General features: G+C 40.2%; 1 protein-coding gene across 1 annotated transcript in view; it reads right to left on the bottom strand.

Moving 5' to 3' along the window:
* The window catches only part of apc2 (APC regulator of WNT signaling pathway 2), a 34,155-nt gene extending 8,450 nt beyond the window's left edge, over positions 1–25,705 (bottom strand). The window contains exons 1-10 of the mRNA XM_076079220.1: positions 25,541–25,705; positions 19,964–20,054; positions 19,029–19,296; positions 18,082–18,190; positions 16,860–16,973; positions 16,556–16,630; positions 3,863–3,961; positions 2,297–2,684; positions 1,626–1,724; positions 1,397–1,536 (exon numbers count right to left, since the gene is read on the bottom strand). Of these exons, the coding sequence (XP_075935335.1) occupies positions 1,397–1,536; positions 1,626–1,724; positions 2,297–2,684; positions 3,863–3,961; positions 16,556–16,630; positions 16,860–16,973; positions 18,082–18,190; positions 19,029–19,296; positions 19,964–20,054; positions 25,541–25,681 (1,524 nt within the window). The 5' untranslated portion in view covers positions 25,682–25,705. The remainder of the gene's footprint in view (positions 1–1,396; positions 1,537–1,625; positions 1,725–2,296; positions 2,685–3,862; positions 3,962–16,555; positions 16,631–16,859; positions 16,974–18,081; positions 18,191–19,028; positions 19,297–19,963; positions 20,055–25,540) is intronic.
* Between the last annotated feature and the right edge of the window lie 252 nt (positions 25,706–25,957).

Below are 25,957 nucleotides of genomic sequence, written 5' to 3'. Positions count from 1 at the left end.
GTAGTGCAGCAAGTACAAATATTCCCCTGTGATATATGGTGGAGTAGAAGTAGAAATTAGCTTAAAATGTTAAGTACAAGTACATCAATATAGTGAACAGTCTTGAATAAATGCATTAAGTTACATTCCACCACTGGTTTTAGGTTACTTTTCTTATATTTCCATGCTGCTGTTATACCTTAATTTTAGTGCTGGGCAAGTTAACGCGTTAATTTCGCGTTAACGCATTCATTAATTAACGCCGACAATTATTTTATCGCGTGTTAACGCATTTTTTTATTTATTATTATTTTTATTTTTATTTTATTTATTTTTTTAATTGAAAGACGAGACAATACATATACATAACAACAAGAGGATGACAAGAACAGTGGGATAAAAGCCAGCAAACATCCTATAGTCAGTTGTGTGTGTGTGTGTGTGTGTGTGTGTGTGTGTGTGTGTGTGTGTGTGTGTGTGTGTGTGTGTGTGTGTGTGTGTGTGTGTGTGTGTGTGTGTGTGAACGTGTGTGTATGTCCTTGAGCCTTTTGAGATGGGAACATTTTTTATAATAATAATAAAACAACAACAAAAAAACAAAAAAAAACAGGTAAGTATTTTTAATTTATTATTATTGTAACAGACTGACTCATGTTTATCGTTTTGTATTGGAGATATGATGTTGATGATCCCTTCAGGGTTGCCGTAGAGAAAAGGCGACTTCCGCTTCTGGTCGGGGGGCAGAAATAAAGAGAGAAGCTGCACCAGCCGTTGCTCTCCCTGGAGACTACTGGACATCGCTGCGGTAAAGTCAGCAGACACTCAGATCTCCGTGGTCCACTCAGCAGACACTTACATTTTAGTGCACCTATATGCTGAAATTCACGGTAAACGCATTTAAACGGCACAGATCGGGAGCTAGCGAAGGACTTTGAAAGTTAGCGGAAACATTAACGTGAGACAACATCCGGTTTCTTCAGACGAACATCCCGTTTTCAGAATAAGATGCCAACAAAGTATGAATTATATTCACATTAAGTATAAAACATGCTACCTGCATCTCGTGAACCAAATGTTATTGCACTTTTGTTCACATAGCAGTACTTTTAAAATAAAAGTGCGCAATACACTACTTTTGAATTCATTATTGAACTTTGCCATAACAATGCGATTAATCGCGATTAATCGCGATTAATCGCAAAAAATCCATGCGATTAATCGCGATTAAATATTTTAATCGTTGCCCAGCACTACTTAATTTCCATGCATGGGATCAATAAAGTTGATTTAATCTACCGTTTGCTCAATGATACATATTTTCACCACAACACTTTGTCCTTGCCCTCACTCCAGCTGTTAGACATCACAGCCCACTGATCCATGCAGGGCAGTCAAAGCCACCACAGTGAGTCTGTACCTTGTTGACGACGTCTCCGAAGGTGAGGTTGGTCACAGCCATCCCCGCGTAGCGGCGCAGAGCCATGTTGATGGGGTCGTTCTGCATGCCGTACATGTCGTGGTCCAGGTGGATCAGATCGGCCACGACCTGCAGGCCGCCTGGAAGACAACACACAAACCTCTGAGTGAAATGTGTCACTGATGTTTTTAGGAATAAACGAAAAAACTAGTAGGTGTTTTAAACGTACCTAATTCATTCATGGCGCGTCGGTACTCCTCTTCAAAGGAAAGCTTCATGACGGCGCACATGGCCTGACAGATCTGAGGGTCCACAGGTTCAGGGATGTCTGCGTAGAAGAAAAACAAGAATAGAGGGTTTTGGGGAGTTAATTTACAATAAATCTACAGAATGAGGAAAAAGATATGTGCCTTCATGTACAATACAAACTGAGTACTTAAAAGGAAAGATTGTTTTTCAATTTTTTATGCAAAGATGAAAATTTGACAGTGGTAGAACATTTGCTTAAAATGTTGAAATAGTAATACCACAGTGTTAACATACTGTTACAAGTAAAAGTACAACATAATTAGCATCAAAGTATACTAAAATATGCAGAATGGCCCATTTCATGAAAAATGCACAATTACATTATTGATGCATAAATAGGTAAGCATGTGACAGCTGGTGAAGGTGGACCTAATTTCAACAATTATATACTGTATAATTATTTTATAGTTGATTGTATATTTTGTATTAATCAGAATCTGTATAGTAACTACAGCTGTCAGACAGATGTAGTGCAGCAAATAAGAGGAATATTTGACCTCTGAGATGTAGAGGAGTAGAAGTATCTAAGAGGTTTAAACATAACTCACCAGTAGTTTTTGAGTTCTCTGTGTTTAGAGGACTATTACTCACCGGTGGTTTTGGTCCCTCCAGGTGACGGCGTCCCTGCGTGGCTCTCGATCCAGTCCCAGCCGCTGTCACAGTAGGTCCGGACCTGCTCCAGCATGTGCAGCACCCTCATCTCCCGGCGGGACTGGCCCTCGTCCTGCTGGGAGTAGATGATGTTGTGGAGGGCGGCGCTGGCTCTGGATTTGGCCTCTTTGCTGCAGCCCGTCGGCACACCGCCCGCGGCCGTCTCCCCGCCTCCTTCGTGCAGGATCTGGACCAGCAGGGGGACGCAGCCGGACTTCCTCATGGCGATGCAGCTGTCCTGAGAGTTGGACAGGGCCAGCAGAGTCCGAGACATCTCCTCCTTATCTCTGTTAGCGAGCATGGAGAGCAGCCAGAACACCATCTCCACCTGACGGGAGGGGGAGGGCGACTTTAATTAATATCGTTATTATCATTAGTGGCAGTATTAATTAAGAACATGGCAGTATTATAGGACCTTTCTCGTGGTTTTGAACGTTATAGCTTTTTAGGGTTCATTGTTTTCAAAATGATCCTGCAGTTTTTATATGGTTTTACTTCAAGGCAGATTTATATAAAACAATATTTCTATAGTATTCGTAGTAAAAAAGTTGTAGTTTGATAAAATCTAGGTTATTTTGTTTCTTATTTATTCGGGGTAAATTTATGTTATTAAAAACTTGCAGCAACTGTGTTTCTAACCATTGCTTTAGATTAAATAAAGAAGTTATTGTTATAAAACAATTAAGAGTGAGAAGTTTTTCATTCACAACTGAGTGAGTATTAGCTATGATGATGATGATTACACTGAGTGACAACAGTGGTGGAATGTAACCTAGTACATTGACCCAAGTAATTATACTTTACTACCAATAGTTTATACAAGTACAGATGAAACAATCAGTCGATTAATCAATCATTTTACTGACATGTTAACAATAGTAATATATTAGTAATAATGTTACCTATACTAATATATTAGTAATAATGTCAACAATAGTAAAATATTAGTAATAATGTTAACAATAGTAATATATTAGTAGTAATAATGTTAACAATGGTAATATATTAGCAGTAATAATGTTAACAATAGTAATATATTAGTAGTAATAATGTTAACAATAGTAATATATTAGTAATAATGTTAACAATAGTAATGTATTAGCAATAATATTAATAATAGTAATATATTAGTAATAATGTTGAGATCAGGACTGTTGGGAGACAAAACAAACATTGTGAAGGTGTCACTTTGGGCTCTGGATAACTGTAACGGCATTAGTCACTATTCTTACAAACCAAACAATCAATTAATGGAGAAAATAATCAGCAGATTGATCCATAATGAAAATAATCAACAGTTAATAATCAAAATGAGCTCCACCTTAAACATCTACAACAGTAAAATCCTGCTTTTACATGAATGCATGAGTAATAATAATCTAATTATATAATACATAATAGATGTATGTATGTGATGTGATCAGTATATGTTATATTCTACCCTGTGGACGGTCGTGACATCTTTGTATTAACCCTCTGCTATTATGTGGGTCGGTGATGTGTTACCTTGCTGCCTCCGTCTGCAGAAGCTTCCGTTCCTGCTGCTGCGGATGATGACGCGTTGTTATCTGGTTCTCCAGCAGGGGGCTTCTCAGCTCCACACAGCTGCACACACACACACAAACACACATACACACACACACACACACACACAAAGAGAGAAGAAGAAGACATGAGGAGGAGGTGGGGAAACTGAGCAAACAATTTGATTTGATTGGATTTTGTAACAGGGCACCCAGCAGAGTACCTGATTCCTGTCAGTGATGATCCAGTTATATCAGAAGTACATACCTACTGTATATATCTATTACATGATTTTAAAAAATGCTGACTGAGCAATTTAATTAGATTTTCCTTACATAGTTGACATTTTCCTGTTTTATTTCCATGTAAAAAGCATAGGAGTGTGTTGCAGTTTAATGGTGTATTAATGTTGCAGGTGTGGTCCATTCTGGGCCGGATGCCAGAGAAGAGAAAGGAAAACAACTCTGACCTATTTCTGCCTTCAGTGTGTTTTCAGGCCAATGGCTGAAGAATGTTTTATTACAGAAGTCTCGCATAGCGAGACCTGTCTCCACAGTGCTGTGGAGACAGGTCTGGCTCCACGCGTTATCATTCTGGTAAATGAGAACCAAAACGCTCTGGCTCATTTGTATTTCTTCAAACCAATCATGGTCGTCTTGGCTGGATCTAAGCACAGGATGCAGCGACGGGTCCCTCATGAAATAGAGAGCAGAAGGGAAGGACATGCCGTGGGAGATACGCAGCAGGGACAGACACTTCTGACTGACTCTTATGTCTACAGACTTAAGTCCAGGTAGATAAATATTTCCAACTAACCTGGGAGTCTCCCACATGCCTTTTGAATTCCAGGCGAGATTTCATATGAGCTTTATTCTACAGTGGCTTTCTCTTTGCCACTCTCCCATACAGCTCCGACTGGTGAAGAACCCGGGCAACAGTTGCTGTATGTACAGTACAGTCTCTCCCATCTGAGCCACTGAAGCTTTGAACTCCTTCAGAGTGGTCGTAGGTGTCTTGGTGGCCTCCCTCATCAGTCCTCGTCTTGCCCCGTCACTCAGTTTGTGAGGACGGCCAGCTCTAGGAGATTTAAACAAGTGCCATACTCCTTCCATTTCTTAATGATGGACTGAACTGAACTCTGTGGGATGTCCAGTGAGTTGGAAATCTTTTTGTAGCCATCTCCTGACTTGTACTTTTCAATGATCTTTTCTCTGAGTTGCTGGGAGTGTTATTTTGTCTTCATGTTGCAATTGTAGCAAGAATACTGATGAACCAGAGACTGGACCTCCCAGACAGGTGTTTTTATACTACAATCACTTGACACACATCAACTGCACACGTCTCCATTTCACTACTTGTGACACTGCTGGCATCAGCTGGACCTCTGTTGAATTAGGTCAGTCACTTTAAAGGGGGTGAATATTCATGCAAACACTTATATTACACTATATGTTTTTAATTAATTGACATTAGTTTGTAAAAATCTGTTTTCACTTTGACATGAAAGAAGTTTTTTGCAAATTCTCGTCAAAAAAGCCAAATTATACTGATCATGATTTCATGTATAAAAGCAATAAAAGGGGAAAACATCCAAGGGGGGTGAATACTTTTTATAGACATTGTACAATTAAGACACACAAGTTTTAAACTGCCAGAGGTTTTGTTTGTTTGTATTTTAACTTTTTTACTTATTAAGTATTACTTATTCGGGTTTTACTTTTAATAATTTCAATTTGGAGTGATAAATGATGAGTGTTGTTGTCGAGGAAGGTTTCTAAATCTTTTATGAGAAATACATTTTTTAGTTTGAAAGTTTCATGAACCAAACTATTTGAACATTTTTTGACACATGTATGGCACTTTATGTATTTAAAGTACTGATTGGTTATTCATTTTTGCTGTTTTTTTCTTATGTTGTCATGATTTTAATTATTGCCTTTGTTTTTTGTTTCTGAATTGATGAAATCTCGGGTTATTTTTGGTGAGATGTCTTTGTATGATTATTATTTAGGTTTTAAAACACTGTTTAAATAATTATAATAATAATTATTATTATTATTGTGTTTGTTTTGTAACCTCTCACTAAGTGAAGTAAGTCAAACTACAGATTTTTCTTTTTTTACGAGTGAATCGTATCAGATGGAAATATTTGATATGTCTGCTGCTTTATCAAAGAATTTAACACAAAAACTGTAAAAACCTTCATTTCACCGCCTGCTAATCCTCACACACACACGCACACATTTTGTCTGCAGACGGTCTTTCGCTCACACACACACAAACACACACGCACACACACACACGCACACACACACACACACACACACACACACACACACATCACACCCTGAGGCGTTGCCATGGTGACAGGATGGAGAGAGGGGGATGAAAGCTTTGATTCAACTCTCTGAGCTTCATTTGGATTCACAGATTGAAATCCTCAGTGCGTGTGTGTGTGTGTGTGTGTGTGTGTGTGTGTGTGTGTGTTTTAACAAAGGAAATCAGAATATTTCTTTCTCCGCGTTTGTGACGGCATCTGTGGCTCTGATCCAAACCTCCTCCATTAAAACAACCAGCTGCACACATGACCACAAAATGGACGCCAGCGAGACGAGAGGAAACACGACCACTTCTCTTCATCTGCTTTTCCCTGATTCCTCCATCAGCAGCAGCAGAGACACATATCTGCTACGTCTGCTGTCTACAGCTGCAGGACTTATTCACTAACAAATAAAGCACCAACAACGATAACTGATAAATATTTATGATCTGTATTCATTTTCATTTTTCCTTATTCTGTATGTCTGCTATTGCCATTACTTGTACTTTATTTGTATATTCTATGTATGTACGCTGAGAGCAACGTGAAAACCGGAGTCAGATTCCTTGTATGCGTATGCATACACAGCCAATAAAGCTGATTCTGATACTTACACCTGTACTTCATATCTTTTAGTCCATAATGTATATCTTAGCGTATACATATCTACCTCTTACTCCTTGCCACTATACTCTGCATATTACTCTACACTTAATCGCTTTTTGCTCCATAGAAGTGGAATCGTCCTATAAGATCCTTCTTAAGTGATGTTCACAGTCTCCAGAGGATACATCCTCATGATTTTGGCGATCCTGTGATCCACCAGCAGGACAAAATGTACAAATGACACCTAAATCTAACACACAGATATTTGTCTTCAATACAAACTTTACATTTGTGGCTCCACTCCTGAGCTGTGTCCAAAAAAAATCCCTGTTTATTATATATTGTGCTACATTTACTGTAAATGAATGTGCACTACTTTCTGCTAACATCACAAGTGTCTGACATCTCATTCACTGTCTACTGTTTACTTTAGGACGCACTGAATGAATGACTCAGATTACAGCTCTGGTCAGCAAAATCCTCCCAAAGGAGGTCGACATTCAGATGGATTAGGTCAGAAACTGTACTATGAATGTGTGAATGAATTCATGAATCATTTTATTAACCAGTTTGGTGGTTTGTATGACACATCCTTCATTGGATTATTTACATTCATAAACAACAGCATCTAACAGCTATAATCAATTGTCCTCATAAAAATATCAACAGCCTAATTATAATGCGCCAGCAGATCATAGAAATGTGCACATAATGTACATGAACACAAATCAACATTAATGCATGATTCATCTGAGCAAATCATGTCTGATTGAATGCAAAATAAATAAACAATATATTGTCTGTATTCCACATGAAGTAGGAGGCTTTTCTCTAATAATAGTAATGATAAAATAATAATAATAATAATAATAAAAGAATAATAATAATACTAGTACTATTACCACTATTATTTTGTTATTGATCTTTTTTCTGCTGCTCGTTTTTTTATAGTTAGTTTATTGCTTTATTTAGCTTCATGTATCTGCTTTTACTGCCTGTGAAGCACTTTAATTCATTTGTCTTAAAAAGGGCTATATAAATAAAATGTATTATTTACTTATTTTTCTCCGCCTCTAAATATTTTCAGGAAATACAAAGAGCTCCTTCCTCGATTCTGATCTAATTTGAATCTGTTTGTCACTAACCATGAAACAAAGGAGAGAAGGGATTTAAATGAGCGCACTAGTTTGATTCTGGGTGCTGAAACCGCCTAAAAGCTTTTTCTACAGGTCTATTTTGGACCAGTTCTGACCCAGTCTGTTCTTTCGTTTCCTTTTTCTTAACTTAAAACTTGCACGCTGGAGTTTGGGTCTGTTTTCCACGCTTATAATACCTTCAAATAGAAATAGTGCCAATGAAAATCTGTCTCCAGTGAGTTGTGCGAATCATCCAGATTGACAGGTCTCCGTCTCTGAAAGAATTGTTGAATAAATGTTCTTTCAACACTGTGAGCAGCTCAAACCAGACTGTGCAATCTGGATGAACTGAGCCTGTAAGAATAAAATAGTGTCGGCTCGTCTCTTTGACGTTTCCATCCCTCTGCTGCCTCGTTGGTATTCTCACAGGGAAGCAGAGCAGCAGAAAGGACGAACCGCCTCGCTCTCTTTATCTCAGACACTCTCGCTCCGTGCCAACCCTGCAGCCTGGCAACAGCCAATCAAAGCTCAGCTCTGAGACCTGGTTTCTCTGCTTAGCGACGAGCCGAGGTGGAGAGCGACAGAGCAAGGAGGAGGAGGAGGAGGAGGAGGAGGAGGAGGAGGAGGAGGAGGAGGAGGAGGAGGAGGGGAGGAGGGGGAGGGGGAAGAGGGGGAAGAGGGTCGTCTACATGTTCAATGTTTAATCATGTTCTTCAGGTTCTTCTGAACCAGAACCTTCATGTGAAGAACATACGAGATAATAAGTACAAATTACAGTTTGGGAGATATTCTGGGTTAATATTGAATTATTTAGTTTTTTACAGCCGCTGGTTCCACGAACAACTATGTTAATATTGATTATTCTGCTGAATACTTTATCCATTAATCTCTATAATATTACAGTGTACTGTTACAAAAGTCAAAGAAAGCCTTCCTTGAAAAATGATTAAAAATACTTACTTGATTATCAGAATTATTACCAATGAATTTTCTATTGATAACTTAATCAAATAATTGTTCTTTATAAAGTCCAAGCCAATATATTCAACTTTTAATTCAGACTCATGAGTCCATATAAAATCACGCAAGTAGTTTATTATTATTGTCTGCATGTTAAATCAAAAGTTCTATTCTTGATCTATTTCATTCCAACTATTGTTCATTATTCATGGCTTTATATTGTATTGTGTTTCAGTGGAAGAAGTACTTAGATCTTTTATTAAAAGTACTAATACCACTGTGTAGAATTTCTCTTTTACAAGTCCTGCATTCAAAATGTCACTTCAGTACAAAAGCATTAGCATCAAAATATACTTAAAGTACAAAAAGTAATAGTAATAGTCATGCAGAATGGTCCATTTCTGAATAATATCTATCATATTATTGGATTATAATTATTGAGGCACTGTTGTGTTCATCGCTTTAATGTTGCAACTGCAAAAAACTCATTTTAATGACCTTATATAAGGCTGGGTAGCCTACCCTTGAATAATATATCATAATTTATTAGTCAAATTATATTTTGTATAAGTAAAGTTATCAGATAATATAGTGGAGTAAAAGTGCAGATCTTTGTTTATTTTCCCAGTCAAGAAAATCTCCAAAATAGGTATTGTTTTCAAACTTTTTAAGGTTTTCAATTAATAATTTTTTTAACGTTGCTTCTTACTGTAACGCTTTTTGTGACTGGGTTATAAAAGTGTGATTTGGTATAAATACTTTAAATTTGTATTATTCATTTATTATTCCTTTTATAAAGTAAATGTTCTCACCATTAAAATGATTTGAAACTGTAAAAAGATGTTTTTCATAATTTGGTTTTGTATGTCAAAGGTCACATTGAGTTCAACCTGCTAAAGCACAGCCGAGATAATTCATAATTCAAGAAGTCAGACTTCGCCCCTCCCCACCACCCAGTTTACTGATTCAACTGTTTCAGTTGCTTCACCTCTTATTTGACAGATCTGAAAAAGTTGAACTGTCCCAGATTAACAAGTGATGATTAGACCAGAGGAAGTCAACATCATATTTTGTGAATTTCAGCCGCTTGGATGCATTCAGCTGATTAGCATCAACTATTTATCAGGTGAAATAAATCTGTTATTGCAGCTTTTACCAACATGTTTTAACCTTTTCTTCATTAAATGTCAATTATGTTTAAAGAGATTCATTACAATATGTATCCACTACAACATTACTTGTACAACATTTATTCCTGACCTTTAGAGCCTTAAACTTGTAGTTTTATAGTTGTATATGATAATATAAAAACTATGATGGCTCAGTGAAACCCTGAAAAAAACAACCTAAAAACAAACTTTAACCAAATTATATTAAAACTCAACCTAAAACGGCTGCTAACCCTTGAAAGAAGTGATGAGCAGCAGTTTTTTTTATTTTTAAAACATTAACACCCAGAGAGAAACAACCCAAATTCCTGCACTCATCAGCCAATTAGAAGCTGAGCTGTCGAAGTGAAATATGGAGACAAACTGGTCGAACCAGAAACATGTTCAGCTGAATGACAGAATGCCGGCCGTCCCTTTCAACCGCAGAGAGAGAGAGACAGACAGAGATTACAGCCACAACAACTCAGACTGAGGACACTAAATCTGGATTTTTGGACTTGTTGTGTTTTCCACTGAAGAATCTGACAGAAACATGGAGACTGAAGCAGCTGTAAGTATCCGACTGAGATGCTCTGGTTGATCCAGATTATCAGAAAAACTTGAAACGAGCCTGAGCATGTACTGAGAGGTGTAGAGAGTTCAGAGTAGGTGTAACTTTAATCCCGAGTGTACAAAACAAATCGTGTGACAGTTGCAATGTTATAACAATGTTTAAGTCATTATACAGATGATCTACGATGATCTAGCTTTAAGAAAGATTTCCGGCTTGTCACCGTTTCATATGAATAAATTATAAGAATTTCTATTGGGTTTTGGACTGTTAGTCGGACTAGATGAGTAGTTTGAAAATGTGGCATTGCATTATGGGAATTCTGCTGTTTACATTTGATGAACTGAACAGGATTAATCAGCAGTCATGCTAGCAGCTCTGTGAGGCTGCACTTACACACAATAGAGCTTTGAGCTAAATGCTAACATGTTAACATGCTCACAATGACAATTCTAACATGTTGACCCTTATTTGAGCATAAATCATTTATCTTACTTAAATTGGTAGTGTAAGGGGCAAGAGCTCGTCAAAGACAATTTAAGTAGAAAATCTGAATATTGTTATTATCTTTCACGAACATTGTTGCTGTCTATTTGAGCCCTATCTTACGTCACACCTGTAATAACTTGTCTCAAAGCCAAAAACAAAGGATTCTGGTTTAGCTTATTTATTAATATTATTCAAGGCCATGGTCAGAGGTCACCACTCTCACGGAACAGACAAATAACTTGTTTTTAATCATCATAATAAATCTAGCATGAGTAAAATATAAAATATTTGCCTCTGAGATGTCGTGGAGTAGAAGTATAGAGAAAATTAGATATACTCAGGTAAAGTACAAGTACCTCAAAAATTGTACTTTAGCAGAGTACTTGAGTAAATGTACTTAGTTACTTCCCACCTACATTCCTGAATTGTAGTAAGGTGGAAGTATAAAGTATCATAGAATTTGAAAGGAAGTACCTGAAAATCACGATCTATAGCTCTCCAACTGAACTTTCTCCCACTGCCCAATGTTTGTTCTATTTAAATGCTTCTGATATGCAGTTACGTGTTCAACTGTAATCCAACAACTTTAACAGCCAAACTAATCTCCAATGTGCCTCAATAATATGTATTAAACTGCTAACGATTTTTGGTGTAATTCGATTTATGCAGATCTCTGTTAATACATTTATTTTTGTTTTACATTTTTACATTACATGTTCCAACTAGCCTAAAAGAAAGAACTGGTTTATCTCATTAAGTAACCTGCTTCATGGTCAAGGTCAGAGGTCACCACTCTCTAACAACAGAGTCAACAAATAGCATTTATGATTATGAATGGAAGATAATTTCTAGACAAACCATTTCACAGTGAACAATCATTGCTTGTTACTAAATCTCCTTCCTTCCACATGTATCTGATAATACAGGGGCTCTCTGAACTGTCCACCAATACAAACAAACAAAGTTGTCTTGTTGAGGAACCTTCACAGGAAAATGACCAGAAACTGCCTGAAATACACATCCAAGAGGATGAGGCAACCAATGACTGTGACCCAGAAGATCAAACAGACAGAAACATGAGGACGACAGACCTTCTAAAGGCGAGTCAGAGGGTTACAAGCTACATAAAAGAGGACTTTAGCCAGTTGAAGGAAGAAGTGTTGAAGGTGTTCAAGGAGAGAGACACAAGCCCATCAAGGCAGGCAGACAATAAACCTGCCACCAGCACGCTCAACCTCCTGAAAGAGGACCTCAGCCAGCTTAAAGAAGATGTGACCAGCATCTTCAGCTCGTCCAAACAAACAAAGTCCGTAGATCCTAAAACCAGCCAGTCAGCAGAGAAGACGATCAACCGCCTGAGCTTTCTAGACGACTTGTCTAACGTCTTCAGAATCGGTCTTTCAAAGGAGAGAGACAACAGGGATGCCACTGCGAAGCCAGACTCATCCAACACCTTCAAGATGAACGCTAAAAGGACGGATGAACCCTTTATACAGACTTTGTTTAGAAGAGACCAAAAGATTTCCCAAAAGGCAGAGAACATTCAGGAAGTTGAAAAGACATCTTCAGAGACGAGTGATGAACAAATGGACGCTGGTTTTAGGGGAAACCTCTCGGAGCAGAACGAAGAGACGGTTGATACCCAGAAAATCCACGACAACATGAAAGACAGAACGAATAAAGAGGACAGTGAAGTGGATATAACTGTCTCTGGTGAGACAACGACAAGTCATTCTGAAACACAAGAAACTGATGGGACAATTCCTATATCACAGGCAGGTAGGCTCCACCTTTTTCACTGTTAACCTACAACTGTTAAACTTTAAACCTTTGAATCCCGATTTGTAAAAATCGGAGTTCATGAGGACATTTTTTCGTAAATCAAACAAGTGATTATAAAGAAAGGATGAAGATAAGAGTCAGGTCTTGGGTGAAGCACATACATACAAATACAAAAATAGTCTGACGTAGCCAGTTCCGACACCTGAAAAATGAATGAATAAGACGCAGTTCGACTGCATTTCTTGGTGCATTTCCTTGACTTGCAGATAAAGAGAATAGTGGGAAGCCATTAACAGGACTGTGGATCACGTAACCGCACACTGCAATGTAATCGGACAGAAACCCGTGAAATGACAACAACCTGTTAACAGCCAAAACGTGGTGGTGGCACGTAATGTGTAAAATGACGTGCCACCACCACGGAAACAATTGAATGTTAGTATTAGCAACAAAACAACTTAGGAAAAATGTTATGGTTGGGCTGAAACTAAGTACGTTATCTTAGGTTTAGGAAACCAACCACTTAGTTAGGTTTATGAAAAACATCATGGTTGGCCTTAAAATAAGTATGTAAAATAAGTAAAATTCGTAAAAACATCATACACGGAACTTCACAATAACTAAACACTTTGGGACAAGAAAACACCGTTCTCCTGGTTAAAAGTTCCTGTATAGTCTTTCTCACTGTTAGTACTATGTCCCTAGCTATGAGCGTTGCACATTCACGCGGATGCATTTACTGCTCTGTTAAGAGGATGTGGTCATTTCACGTATTTCTGTGAGAGCGGGCTGCTCACACGTATGAATAACAACAAACAAACCTGGAACCCAGTCACAAAAACATTGCTCCATAATGCTATAAATTGTCGAATTGTCCGATATCAACATTTTTTGTCTGGGTTGTATTCAAACAGATGTATGGCTTCATCAGAAAATGTTGCCTCATTATTTCACATTGTGTAACACGCATTACAACACATCAATTCTACAGCCGAGCAGAGAAGTGAGAGTGAAGACGGGAGTGACAACTCTGAGGTGTCAGCAGAAGACGAGAGGATAAACAACAAACAAGAGGAAGAGGAAGAGCAAAAAGAAGAGGAAGAGAAAGAAGAAGAAGAGAAAGAAGAAGAAGAAAAACAACAACAACAACAAATGAAGGATTCACAGACTCTTCTCTGTGAGCCTTTGTCCTCTGGGATCAATCTCTTTAGTCTGAGAAACCCAAACAAAGACAACATGAGGTGAGTAAACCTCAGGAAGCCAAAGCCAACACTTTGTTCTGAAATGCTCAGCGTATGATGTCGTGGTTATTTCTGTTCTTGTAGGGCTCAGCCGGGAAGAGACTCGTGGTTGGTGAAAAACTGTAAGCTCACATAGATTTTATATCTTTCTGCAACTTTTTACATGACATTATGTTCCTGCAAACGTGATATTTAAAACGTTACCTTAAAAGACCAGCTTTAAAAAGTAAAGTATGAGCACAACTAAAACACAATTAGTCATCTTGAGATGATGTGAAGATTATTTGTTGATCTGAAGATAATTGGCCAAAATCTCTGTTAGCAGCAACAACTACCAACTATTCTGGTTGGTTACTCGTCAGTGATAAGACCTAATAAATCAATTATTTTTTGACACATTTTGTCTATAAAATATGAACAGTTTTAATCAAATTTCCAACATCAAATAGTTTGTTCAATCTGGCCAATGGTCTAAAAACCTGAAGGGATTCAATTTATCATATGAAACAAAGAAAGGCAGCAGGAACCAGATTACCAACATGAATTGCTGAATCAACTAATCTTGTTCCTTGTTTCGTCCATCAGTTGCCTGTTATTTGACCTTGGATCCCAACACTGCCAACTCAGAGCTCCATCTGACCGACTGCAACAGGAGGGCGACTCGAGTATGGTCGGACCACCAGCCCTCGGAGCATCCGGACCGGTTTAAGCACTGCCCTCAAGTCCTGTGCAGGGAGGGGCTGCTGGACTCGGTGTACTGGGAGGTGGAATGGAGCGGCGGTGCAGACATCGGCGTCACCTACAACAGCATCTCCAGAAACGGAGACACAGTGAGCTGTCTGCTGGGACACGGCGAGCGGTCCTGGAGCCTGGAGTGTTCGGAGGGAAGCTATACACCGTGCCACCATAACAAGAGATTCAGGTCCTCCTCACCCCGACCCTTCACCCACAGAGTCGGGGTTTACCTGAACTGGTCTGCAGGCTCTCTGTCATTCTACTGCATCTCTCAGAACACCATGGTCCACCTTCACACCTTCAACTTTACTTTCACTGAGCCTCTGTACCCGGGTTTCTGGGTCTGGGCTTTAGATGGCTCGGTGTCGCTGACTCAGGTGGAGTTAGACTGGGAACGACTGCTGCAGTGAACCACTGAGAACAAGTTGAGACCACAGACTGTGTATGTGAAGCGGACGTAGTCATTGTGACGTCCACCATTGGTTTGTGGACTGCCGTTAGTAAGCCTTCGAGTTCGGCGATTCTGCCGTCGCCATCTCAGTATAAGGCCGTCGCCTGTTGGGCTTTTTTGCAAACAATGAACAGAAGTTACCATATTTGGAATGCGGAGGCATGACGTAGTGAGGCCAGATACGGCTCGGTAGCGGCAGCAACCTGTCAATCACAGTAAGCCCGCCCTAAAGCATACCCTGCTTTATGGTCTATTTGACTCTAAATGTACCATAATTTACTAAATGAACATCATGCTGTATTGAAGAAGACTTGAAACTAGACATTGAGACCATAAACTCATGTTTACATTGTTTATTGAGATAATAAATCAAGTGAGAAGTAGAATCATTTTCTCATAGACTTCCATACAAACTTCCTTTTGCAACCAGAGGAGTCTCCCCTGATGGTCAGTAGAGAAAATACAAGTCTTAAGACACGTCCGCATCGGCTTCACTTGGCAGAACCGGAGGTTGCCGCCTGCTTGAGATGCAAGGGTGAACTGGTGCGCAATGTCGGAGTTAAGGCTCTCTGAAGATACATGTTAAAGCAAAGAATGGTGTTCTGGATAAATCGTAGGTCGCAGGGAATCCCAAAGTAGCAGATTCGAACATCAAGAAAGCTGTTTGGTTTATCCTATCATCGTCTGGATTACAATATGCTCAAAATCCATACATATAAATGTATATGCGTGTTGGTGTTTCTGGATCAACCCCTGAACATGTTTCAGCCATAAGTTTACATCACGTCATATCAGAAAGTGCCACAGGAAAATTCAACAGGTACGTCTCCCTTAGTGAAATGAAAGATTTCAGATGAGACTCTTTCCATATCACACACTACATTACTTTATCGGTTCCAGCTGACCCAGACTAGTACAGTCCAACCAGTCCAGACGAATCAGATTTGGAGATTGTGTGTCTCCACCTTTAGCTGACGTAACACTTGAAGCACATCTATAAAGACCACCTTAAGATCCAAACAAGTCAAAGATACCTGAAACTAAAAGACTGATCTCTCAACGGCCTTGCTTTAGCGTCGGGTCACTTCTGAAAATGTTTTGAAGCCCAGAATAGAACATTTATGAACCCGCTATATTTACCAGATTCACTGTATGCCGTTATGCATGTGTGGATGTCTGTTTGTGTGCTCCATCTGTTTGAGTGTGTAGTGTGTGTGTATTGTGTGTATGTCTTACCTGTAACTGGGTCTCTTGATTCCCTCGGGCCTCCTGCAGCTCTTTCTCCAGCTGCTCCAGACGAGCGACACGCATCTGCAACACACACACACACACACGGTTCAGACACGGTTCAGACACGTCCAGATGTGCTGTGTTTCCATTAACCAGCTGTCTCCCGTCAACTATTCAACTATGTAATTTAATCAAAACTAATTTAAATTAATTTAGATTTTGAATCTTTTGTAAATAAAAATAATTTGATGACATAATCTGCTGTGGCTGAAGGTGCAAATCCCCGTCCAATCAGCAGCCTCGGCCTCACCTGTGTCCTCTGAACCATCTCGTCGCTGGTGCCGAAACGTTCCTCCATCACAGATCGAACCCGCTGGCCTTCAAACTCCAGCTGCTGCCTGATCATATCCATCTGCAGAGAAAACTACAGCGACATATTTGTGATCAGATTTTTATTCTGACCAAATATGGCACAGTCGTTGACTTCTCGTTCAGAGCAACAGTCAGTCAAACAAAATAAACATAATCACCAACAAGTTTGTTGATTGATTCATTATTTAAGTAATTCATCAAACTAAACATCAATTCTCTTGTTCCAGTCTCTTCAGTGTTTTATTTCTCAGTAAACTGAATATTTGTATATATTTTGGACAGTTGGTCAAACAAAACACAACGTATGACGTCACGTTGGACTCTGAGAAACGGAGAACTACATATTCTGACACTGAGGAATCGATAATGTAAATACAGTTATCATTACTTGCAGCTGTTGTCCCAAGAAAGTACTTGTACTTAAGAACATTTTTAAGGTTCTTGTACGTGATTATTTCTTTTTGCTGCTACTTTATACTTTATAAATATTGTACTTTTTACTCCACTACATTTATTCAACAACTTGAGTTGCTTTACAGATTTAGATTAATAATACAAAATATAATCAACATATAAATGATTCGTGGAAAAACTACTCCAATCTTTTACTTAAGTAAAAGTTGTAACTCCACAGCCTAGAAATAAAAGTTAAATAAAAAATGCTTACAAAGGTATTTGTGTGAAAATGTACTTGAAGTACCAAAAGTAAAAGTACTCTTTGTGCAGAATGGCCCATTTCAGATTATTAAATATTATAATATTGTATTATATTTATTGATGCATTAATGTGTCACTTTAATGTCGCAGCTGGTATAAGTGGAGCTGATTTTAATGGCTTCATATACTGCCAGGTAGTTTGTGAATTTCCCCACGAATCAATGAAGTTGTATCTCACTAACTGGAAATAATATATCTTAGTTTATTTGTTGATAATATTTTGTCTTATTCATCTGTAAAGTAACTCAAGTTATTAGATAAATGTAAAAAGCATCCCTCTGATATAGTCGAGTAGAAATACAATGTAACGGAAAATGGAAATACTCAAAGTTGTACAGTACTTGAGTAAATTAACTTGATTACTTTCCATACGCTGTGTGCATGTGGGGGTTTGTGTGTGTGTGTGTGTGTGTGTGTGTGTGTGCATGTGTATGTGTTCTCACCGTGTCGATGCGAGGCAGATGAGCCAGTCTCTGTGACAACTCCTCCAGCTGGCTGAAGTACCAGCAGCGCTCCCTCTCCTCCCGGTCGATCTCCCCCAGCAGGAGGTTCCTACAGACAGGTAGCGCTGTAGCGTCAGGAGTGTTAACGCTCAACGCGCCGGCTCGTGGGCCACGAAAACACACGTCACGCCAACAGAGAGGGATAAGAGGCCACTGCTCGGTGACATGTGGAGCTACAAAGATGATATGAGCTCCATCCACACACAGGACGAAGTCGGAATGTTTTCTCAACATTTAAACACAAGTTTAGCCTCCGTATGGATGTGTGTGTGTGTTTTGTATTTATTCTATATTTTCTTTTCATTATTAGTAATATGTTATATATGTTATTATCACCATTTTATTTTATATATATTTAAGTTTCATTGTCATGTTTATCAAATTTGATTTCACATTTAAAACAACGAGGTGACCAAAAACATGTATAAACCCGGGAGAAGATCAGATGGACGAGTAATGCAAAAACGAATAAACAAACATTTAGCAGTGGCAAAATTAAGTACATTCAAAAGCCAAAGAACAGAGGTAAAATATATTATAATTCATATTTAACCTTTTTCCTACAAGTTATATATATATTTGCACACATGTATTTTTCCCTCTTCTTTCTTTTAAATCTTCATCCACGGATGGGAATGTTTTCGTATCTTACATACTATAATGATAATAAAATTGAGCATCTTTCAATGAAACAGATCTTTTTGAAAAAGATTCTAATTATATGGCTTTTATTTGGTAGTGTAGAAAAGCTCAGTTCAGGATTCATTATGTGGAGAATATCTGCAGTGCCTTAGCAGACATCTAACTCTGAAAAAAAAAAAAAAAATAGAAAGATGGTTTGACCAACATCTCCATGATCTCCAGGAGAACTACAAGAATCCTCTCACCTCTCCTTGTACAGCTCCTCTTGGTGGTGGTCGCTCATTCGTCCATCCGCCCCACTGATCACAGCTGTTTTGGGCGGCGCCCCGTCCAGGAAGTGATGAGGCAGCAGGATGGAGCCCGCCTCTCCGCCGGACACTGCGCTCAGGCGGGATGGGGCTCGGAGCGGACTCCGGTCATCGAACTCCGCCCCTCCCAGGCTGTCCGTCAGCAGCCTCAGGTTGTGAGGCTGGTGCTTGAGTTCGTAGTAATTGGTGAGGTCCATGTGGAGCTCTAAGGGGGGAAGAGGATCAATAATCAGTCAATCAATCACGCAAACAGAAATCCTTTATTTCTTTACTTTCCTTGGACTTTCCTCCTGTCCTTCTTCCTCTTCTCCTTCATTAATTTCCTTCCATGCTTTACTTCTTTGCTTTCCTTGTTCCATCCTTCTTTTCTTTCATCCCTCCCTTCCAGCCTACTGTCCTTCTTCCTATTCTCCTGCTTTCATTTCCTTTCCTTCTACCTTCATTCCTTTCATTTGCTTCCTTCCTTCTTACCTTTCCCTGCTTTCTTCCTTCCTCCCTTACACCTATTTCATCTCCGACACAGAATTGGACCTAATCCTATAATCACATCTGCTGTTGATCTCAGCTGGAGTTAATTGGATTTGCAGTCCCGACAAACTAATTGACATGAATTAGTTGTAATTGGATTGAGTCATAACGAGGCAGAGTAAGCTGCAGCCAATCAGGTTAGCTGATTGAGTCAATTCATTTCTCTGTGAATGACGATTGGTCCCACCGGAGCCTCGGAAAAAAACAGAAGAGTCGGGCAGAATCAGAATCACGTTCATCTATTGTTACTGAGCGGAGACGTTAAAGGAACATTACAAGATTTTTGTGAAACTCCTTTGTTCTGGTTCACGTGAGAAGATGAATATCATGAAACTGATACCGACCTTTCAGTTGGTCCAGCACGTCGCTCCTCCCGGACGAGGCCAGTGTTCCTGCCTCCTGTTCCAGTTTGCTCTGCAGCTGCTTCAACACCTCCTGCATCACAAAAGGAGGAACAACCTCAGATCAACAGACAGGAAAGCTCCTAATACTCAGATACCGACACAGTGCTTATTTCTTTGAAACCTTGAATCCCTTGTGTGTGTGAAAATGTGCCGTAGTGGAGGGATCTATGTGCCGTAGTAACACTGGGACCTGTTGTTGTTGGGGGATCCTGGACGAGGTCTCCCAAGGTGGTCCCAGATAACAGACCAGTTTTCAAGGTGAGTTCATGCAGAACGTGAAGCAAATCTTTTGCATAAAGTAAAAGGAAAGACGTATGATTGTGCTTTATAAAGAAAGAGGACAGAAACTAGAAAGAGAAGAGCTGCTTCGTTCAGTCAAGTTGGCAGAAACAATGAGGGAGACCAGAGTCCCTCCTGTAAGAAGGAGGGAACAAGATCCAAATACTGAGGTATGTGTCCTCCAGCTCAACTACACCCGCCTACAACTACATACCAAAATAAAAAATAAAGAAAATATATTATTTAATTCAACTGTTTAACATTTCAGAGAACTCTCCTCACTGTCAAGAGTAAATACTAAATTCCTCCTTTGCATTTTAATTCAACTTCATTATTTTGCATAAGAACAGTCACATTTTAAGGTTTGCAACAATGAAGAATATCAGAATCGGTGTTTAAAAACCCACCATGTGGAATGTCTGTACTTGTGGAATGTATAACTCCTCCTGAGGACATTAAAAGCTCTTAATTCCCAGAAACAATTCTGAGGACACATCCATTGTTGTCTTTCTGCACACCAAACACCTTTTTCAGTCCTGCAGTGTTTTCTCTGACTGTTGCGAGTTAAATCTCAAATACAAAATCTCCTCTGGTTCTTTTTCACTCTTATTGCAACAGCAATAAAATCATCAAAACAGCAAAAAGAACGTAGTCAGAAAAAAAAGATAGATTCCATAAAAGATAAAAATCCCATAAAACAGGTCAAATCCAGGAGCAGCCGATATAATCTCACTTCATCCCAGAGATCAACAAAGTTATTCCTTCATGTCTGGACGAGGTCCTGATCTGAACTCTGCAGACGGACGTCGAAGATCAAAAATGTTGCTGGTCCTCCTGCAGACTCACCTGCTGCAGGTGAATCATGTCCAGTCGGATGCTGTTTGTGTGTCGGACGTCCTGATTCTGATAAAACCAGCTGAGCTCAGTCTGATAATCCAGCTGCTGGCCGCATCTGGACATGTGAGTGTGAGTGTGTGTAGTTGCATCGATGTGTGCATGTGCATGTGTGTGTGCAGCTGATGGGATTTATGTTGCAGCAGGCTTTGGGTCTTAGCCGGATTTCACAGGTTTCTCTCTTTCTGGCCTGCTGTGGTGCATGTGGTTCATTTTAGATTCAGCCCAGAGTTTCAGGTTGTCATTTGAGACGTTAAATTAAAATTTTTGAAGAGGAAGTGAGTTAAAATGTCTCTAAAATAGAGATTTTTCCCCAGTGAGTTAAACAGTTTACAAAAGAGTGTTTTTTAATTTATTTTTATGAAAAGAAAAACAAAGAAACTAATTATTCATCTAAAGTTAAAATAACTCACTTTCTTCTTTTCTGTCTTTTTTTTTTAGTTTGTCTGTCAGTGGACAGAAAATTCACTGTATTCACTATATTATTATTGACTTTATTAATCGTTTTAAGCCATAAATAAAAAGAACAAAATGATTTGGTTCCAGCTTCTGAATCATTATTATTTACCATTTTTCTTTTACCTATGGTTAAATATTTTTGGGTTTGGGACTGTTGGTTTGACAAAACAACATATTTGGGTAAGATAAGGTCACCTTGGAGAGCTTGTGATGGACATTTCACATAATTTACAACATTCTTTAGACCAAACGATTGATCAATTAATCAAGAACATAATTGGCAGTTTCATCATTGATGTTGCAGCCTGACTGTAAATCCTCACGTGCAGCAGCCTTCCTTCCATTAATGCCGACATTCTAAACCAACCATCAGTGTTTTGATTGACTTCCTTTCACTTCAATTCGAACAATTAAACTTCAACAATCAAGCTTCAGAGACGAAAGTGTCTCCAGACAGATAATGCATCATGCTCGATGTTTAGTCTACGTAGTTCATTTCATAAGTATTTTATGTTTGACAAGTTCATTTTCACAGCGTACTGAAACAAATCCTGATGGATGATTTAAAAGAAGCAGAAATTTAAATTGTGAAAACTAAACCAGCGGTTTGGTCCTTTAACTCTGTGGTGGTGTTGGTGATGGTAGTGTTGATGTGGTTGGTGTTGTTGGTGATGGTAGTGTTGATGTGGTTGGTGTTGGTGATGGTAGTGCTGCTGTGGTTGGTGTTGTTGGTGATGGTAGTGTTGCTGTGGTTGGTGTTGTTGGTGATGGTAGTGCTGCTGTGGTTGGTGTTGTTGGTGATGGTAGTGTTGCTGTGGTTGGTGTTGTTGGAGATGGTAGTGTTCATGTGGTTGGTGTTGTTGGTGATGGTAGTGTTGGTGTGGTTGGTGATGGTGGTGATGGTAGTGCTGCTGTGGTTGGTGATGGTAGTGTTGCTGTGGTTTGTGTTGTTGGTGATGGTGGTGATGGTAGTGTTGCTGTGGTTGGTGTTGTTGGTGATGGTAGTGTTCATGTGGTTGGTGTTGTTGGTGATGGCAGTGTTGGTGTGGTTGGTGTTGTTAGTGATGGTAGTGTTGGTGTGGTTGATGTTGTTAGTGATGGTAGTGATGGTAGTGTTGCTGTGGTTGGTGTTGTTGGTGATGGTAGTGTTCATGTGGTTGGTGTTGTTGGTGATGGCAGTGTTGGTGTGGTTGGTGTTGTTGGTGATGGTAGTGTTGGTGTGGTTGGTGTTGTTGGTGATGGTAGTGTTGCTGTGGTTTGTGTTGTTGGTGATGGTGGTGATGGTAGTGCTGCTGTGGTTGGTGTTGTTGGTGATGGTAGTGTTGCTGTGGTTGGTGTTGTTGGTGATGGTAGTGTTCATGTGGTTGGTGTTGTTGGTGATGGTAGTGTTGGTGTGTTTCTGTTGTTGGTGATGGTAGTGTTGGTGTGGTTGGTGTTGTTAGTGTTGGTGTGGTTGATGTTGGTGATAGCAGTGTTGCTGTGGTTTGTGTTGTTGGTGATGGTGGTGATGGTAGTGTTGCTGTGGTTGGTGTTGTTGGTGATGGTAGTGTTGATGTGGTTGGTGTTGGTGATGGTAGTGCTGCTGTGGTTGGTGTTGTTGGTGATGGTAGTGTTGCTGTGGTTGGTGTTGTTGGTGATGGTAGTGCTGCTGTGGTTGGTGTTGTTGGTGATGGTAGTGTTGCTGTGGTTGGTGTTGTTGGTGATGGTAGTGTTCATGTGGTTGGTGTTGTTGTTGATGGTAGTGTTGGTGTGGTTGGTGATGGTGGTGATGGTAGTGCTGCTGTGGTTGGTGATGGTAGTGTTGCTGTGGTTTGTGTTGTTGGTGATGGTGGTGATGGTAGTGTTGCTGTGGTTGGTGTTGTTGGTGATGGTAGTGTTCATGTGGTTGGTGTTGTTGGTGATGGCAGTGTTGGTGTGGTTGGTGTTGTTAGTGATGGTAGTGTTGGTGTGGTTGATGTTGTTAGTGATGGTAGTGATGGTAGTGTTGCTGTGGTTGGTGTTGTTGGTGATGGTAGTGTTCATGTGGTTGGTGTTGTTGGTGATGGCAGTGTTGGTGTGGTTGGTGTTGTTAGTGATGGGAGTGTTGGTGTGGTTGATGTTGTTGGTGATGGTAGTGTTGGTGTGGTTGGTGTTGTTGGTGATGGTAGTGTTGCTGTGGTTTGTGTTGTTGGTGATGGTGGTGATGGTAGTGCTGCTGTGGTTGGTGTTGTTGGTGATGGTAGTGTTGCTGTGGTTGGTGTTGTTGGTGATGGTAGTGTTCATGTGGTTGGTGTTGTTGGTGATGGTAGTGTTGGTGTGTTTCTGTTGTTGGTGATGGTAGTGTTAGTGTGGTTGGTGTTGTTAGTGTTGGTGTGGTTGATGTTGTTGGTGATGGTGGTGTTGCTGTGGTTGGTGTTGTTGGTGATAGTAGTATTGTTGTGGTTTGTGTTGTTGGTGATGGTGGTGATGGTAGTGTTGCTGTGGTTGGTGTTGTTGGTGATAGTGGTGTTGCTGTGGTTGGTGTTGTTGGTGATGGTAGTGTTAGTGTGGTTGGTGTTGTTAGTGTTGGTGTGGTTGATGTTGTTGGTGATGGTGGTGTTGCTGTGGTTGGTGTTGTTGGTGATGGTAGTGTTAGTGTGGTTGGTGTTGTTAGTGTTGGTGTGGTTGATGTTGTTGGTGATGGTGGTGTTGCTGTGGTTGGTGTTGTTGGTGATAGTAGTATTGCTGTGGTTTGTGTTGTTGGTGATGGTGGTGATGGTAGTGTTGCTGTGGTTGGTGTTGTTGATGATGGTAGTGTTCATGTAGTTGATGTTGTTGGTGATGGTAGTGTTGGTGTGTTTGGTGTTGTTGGTGATGGTAATGTTGCTGTGGTTGGTGTTGTTGGTGATGGTGGTGTTGCTGTGGTTGGTGTTGTTGGTGATGGTAGTGTTGGTGTGGTTGGTGTTGTTAGTGTTGGTGTGGTTGATGTTGTTGGTGATGGTGGTGTTGCTGTGGTTGGTGTTGTTGGTGATGGTAGTGTTGCTGTGGTTTGTGTTGTTGGTGATGGTGGTGATGGTAGTGTTGCTGTGGTTGGTGTTGTTGGTGATGGTAATGTTGCTGTGCATGGTGTTGTTGGTGATGGTAGTGTTGGTGTGTTTGGTGTTGTTAGTGATGGTAGTGTTGGTGTGGTTGATGTTGTTGGTGATGGTAGTGTTGGTGTGTTTGATGTTGTTGGTGATGGTAGTGTTGGTGTGGTTGGTGTTGTTGGTGATGGTGGTGTTGCTGTGGTTGGTGTTGTTGGTGATGGTAGTGTTGGTGTGGTTGGTGTTGTTAGTGTTGGTGTGGTTGATGTTGTTGGTGATGGTGGTGTTGCTGTGGTTGGTGTTGTTGGTGATGGTAGTGTTGCTGTGGTTTGTGTTGTTGGTGATGGTGGTGATGGTAGTGTTGCTGTGGTTGGTGTTGTTGGTGATGGTAGTGTTCATGTGGTTGGTGTTGTTGGTGATGGCAGTGTTGGTGTGGTTGGTGTTGTTAGTGATGGTAGTGTTGGTGTGGTTGATGTTGTTGGTGATGGTAGTGTTGGTGTGGTTGGTGTTGTTGGTGATGGTAGTTTGCTGTGGTTTGTGTTGTTGGTGATGGTGGTGATGGTGGTGATGGTAGTGTTGCTGTGGTTGGTGTTGTTGGTGATGGTAGTGTTGCTGTGGTTGGTGTTGTTGGTGATGGTAGTGTTCATGTGGTTGGTGTTGTCGGTGATGGTAGTGCTGGTGTGGTTGGTGTTGTTGGTGATGGTGGTGTTGCTGTGGTTGGTGTTGTTGTTGATGGTAGTGTTGGTGTGGTTGGTGTTGTTAGTGTTGGTGTGGTTGATGTTGTTGGTGATGGTGGTGTTACTGTGGTTGGTGTTGTTGGTGATGGTGTTGCATCCAGACTGACCTTCATGCCGGTGGTCTCGGTCTCCAGTTTGGACAGGTGGTTGGAGTTGTCTTCCAGCTCCCTCCTCAGGTGGGAGTTCTCCTTACGGAGCGCCTCCACCTGGTGGGCCAGCTGGTCGTAGGAAGCCACAGCGTTGGCCATCTTCACACTCTGCAGCGCCCCCTGCAGGAGCACAGAGGAGAAGGAGAGTTAGACTGAGGGATGAGAGACTGGTGGCAGGTTTTATGAAACTGCTTAGAATATTGACACACTTTCATGCAGGTTGGTGCTCCTTCGGTGTAATAAACACACGTCCACGCCATATCAGGAATTCATGACAGCGACAAATGTGGTGCTAAAAACACCTCACCAAAGACATTTCAACAAACTGTTACATCCAAACAAAATCCAACAAATACGTAACTCAACAAAAGAAGC

This window comes from Anarhichas minor, unplaced genomic scaffold (genome assembly GCF_050575085.1).
Source record: "Anarhichas minor isolate MPS153535 unplaced genomic scaffold, ASM5057508v1 ptg000071l, whole genome shotgun sequence".
NCBI classification, from domain to species: domain Eukaryota; kingdom Metazoa; phylum Chordata; class Actinopteri; order Perciformes; family Anarhichadidae; genus Anarhichas; species Anarhichas minor.
Note: the sequence above shows the minus strand (reverse complement) of the source record. Positions and strands in the feature narration are given on the sequence as shown.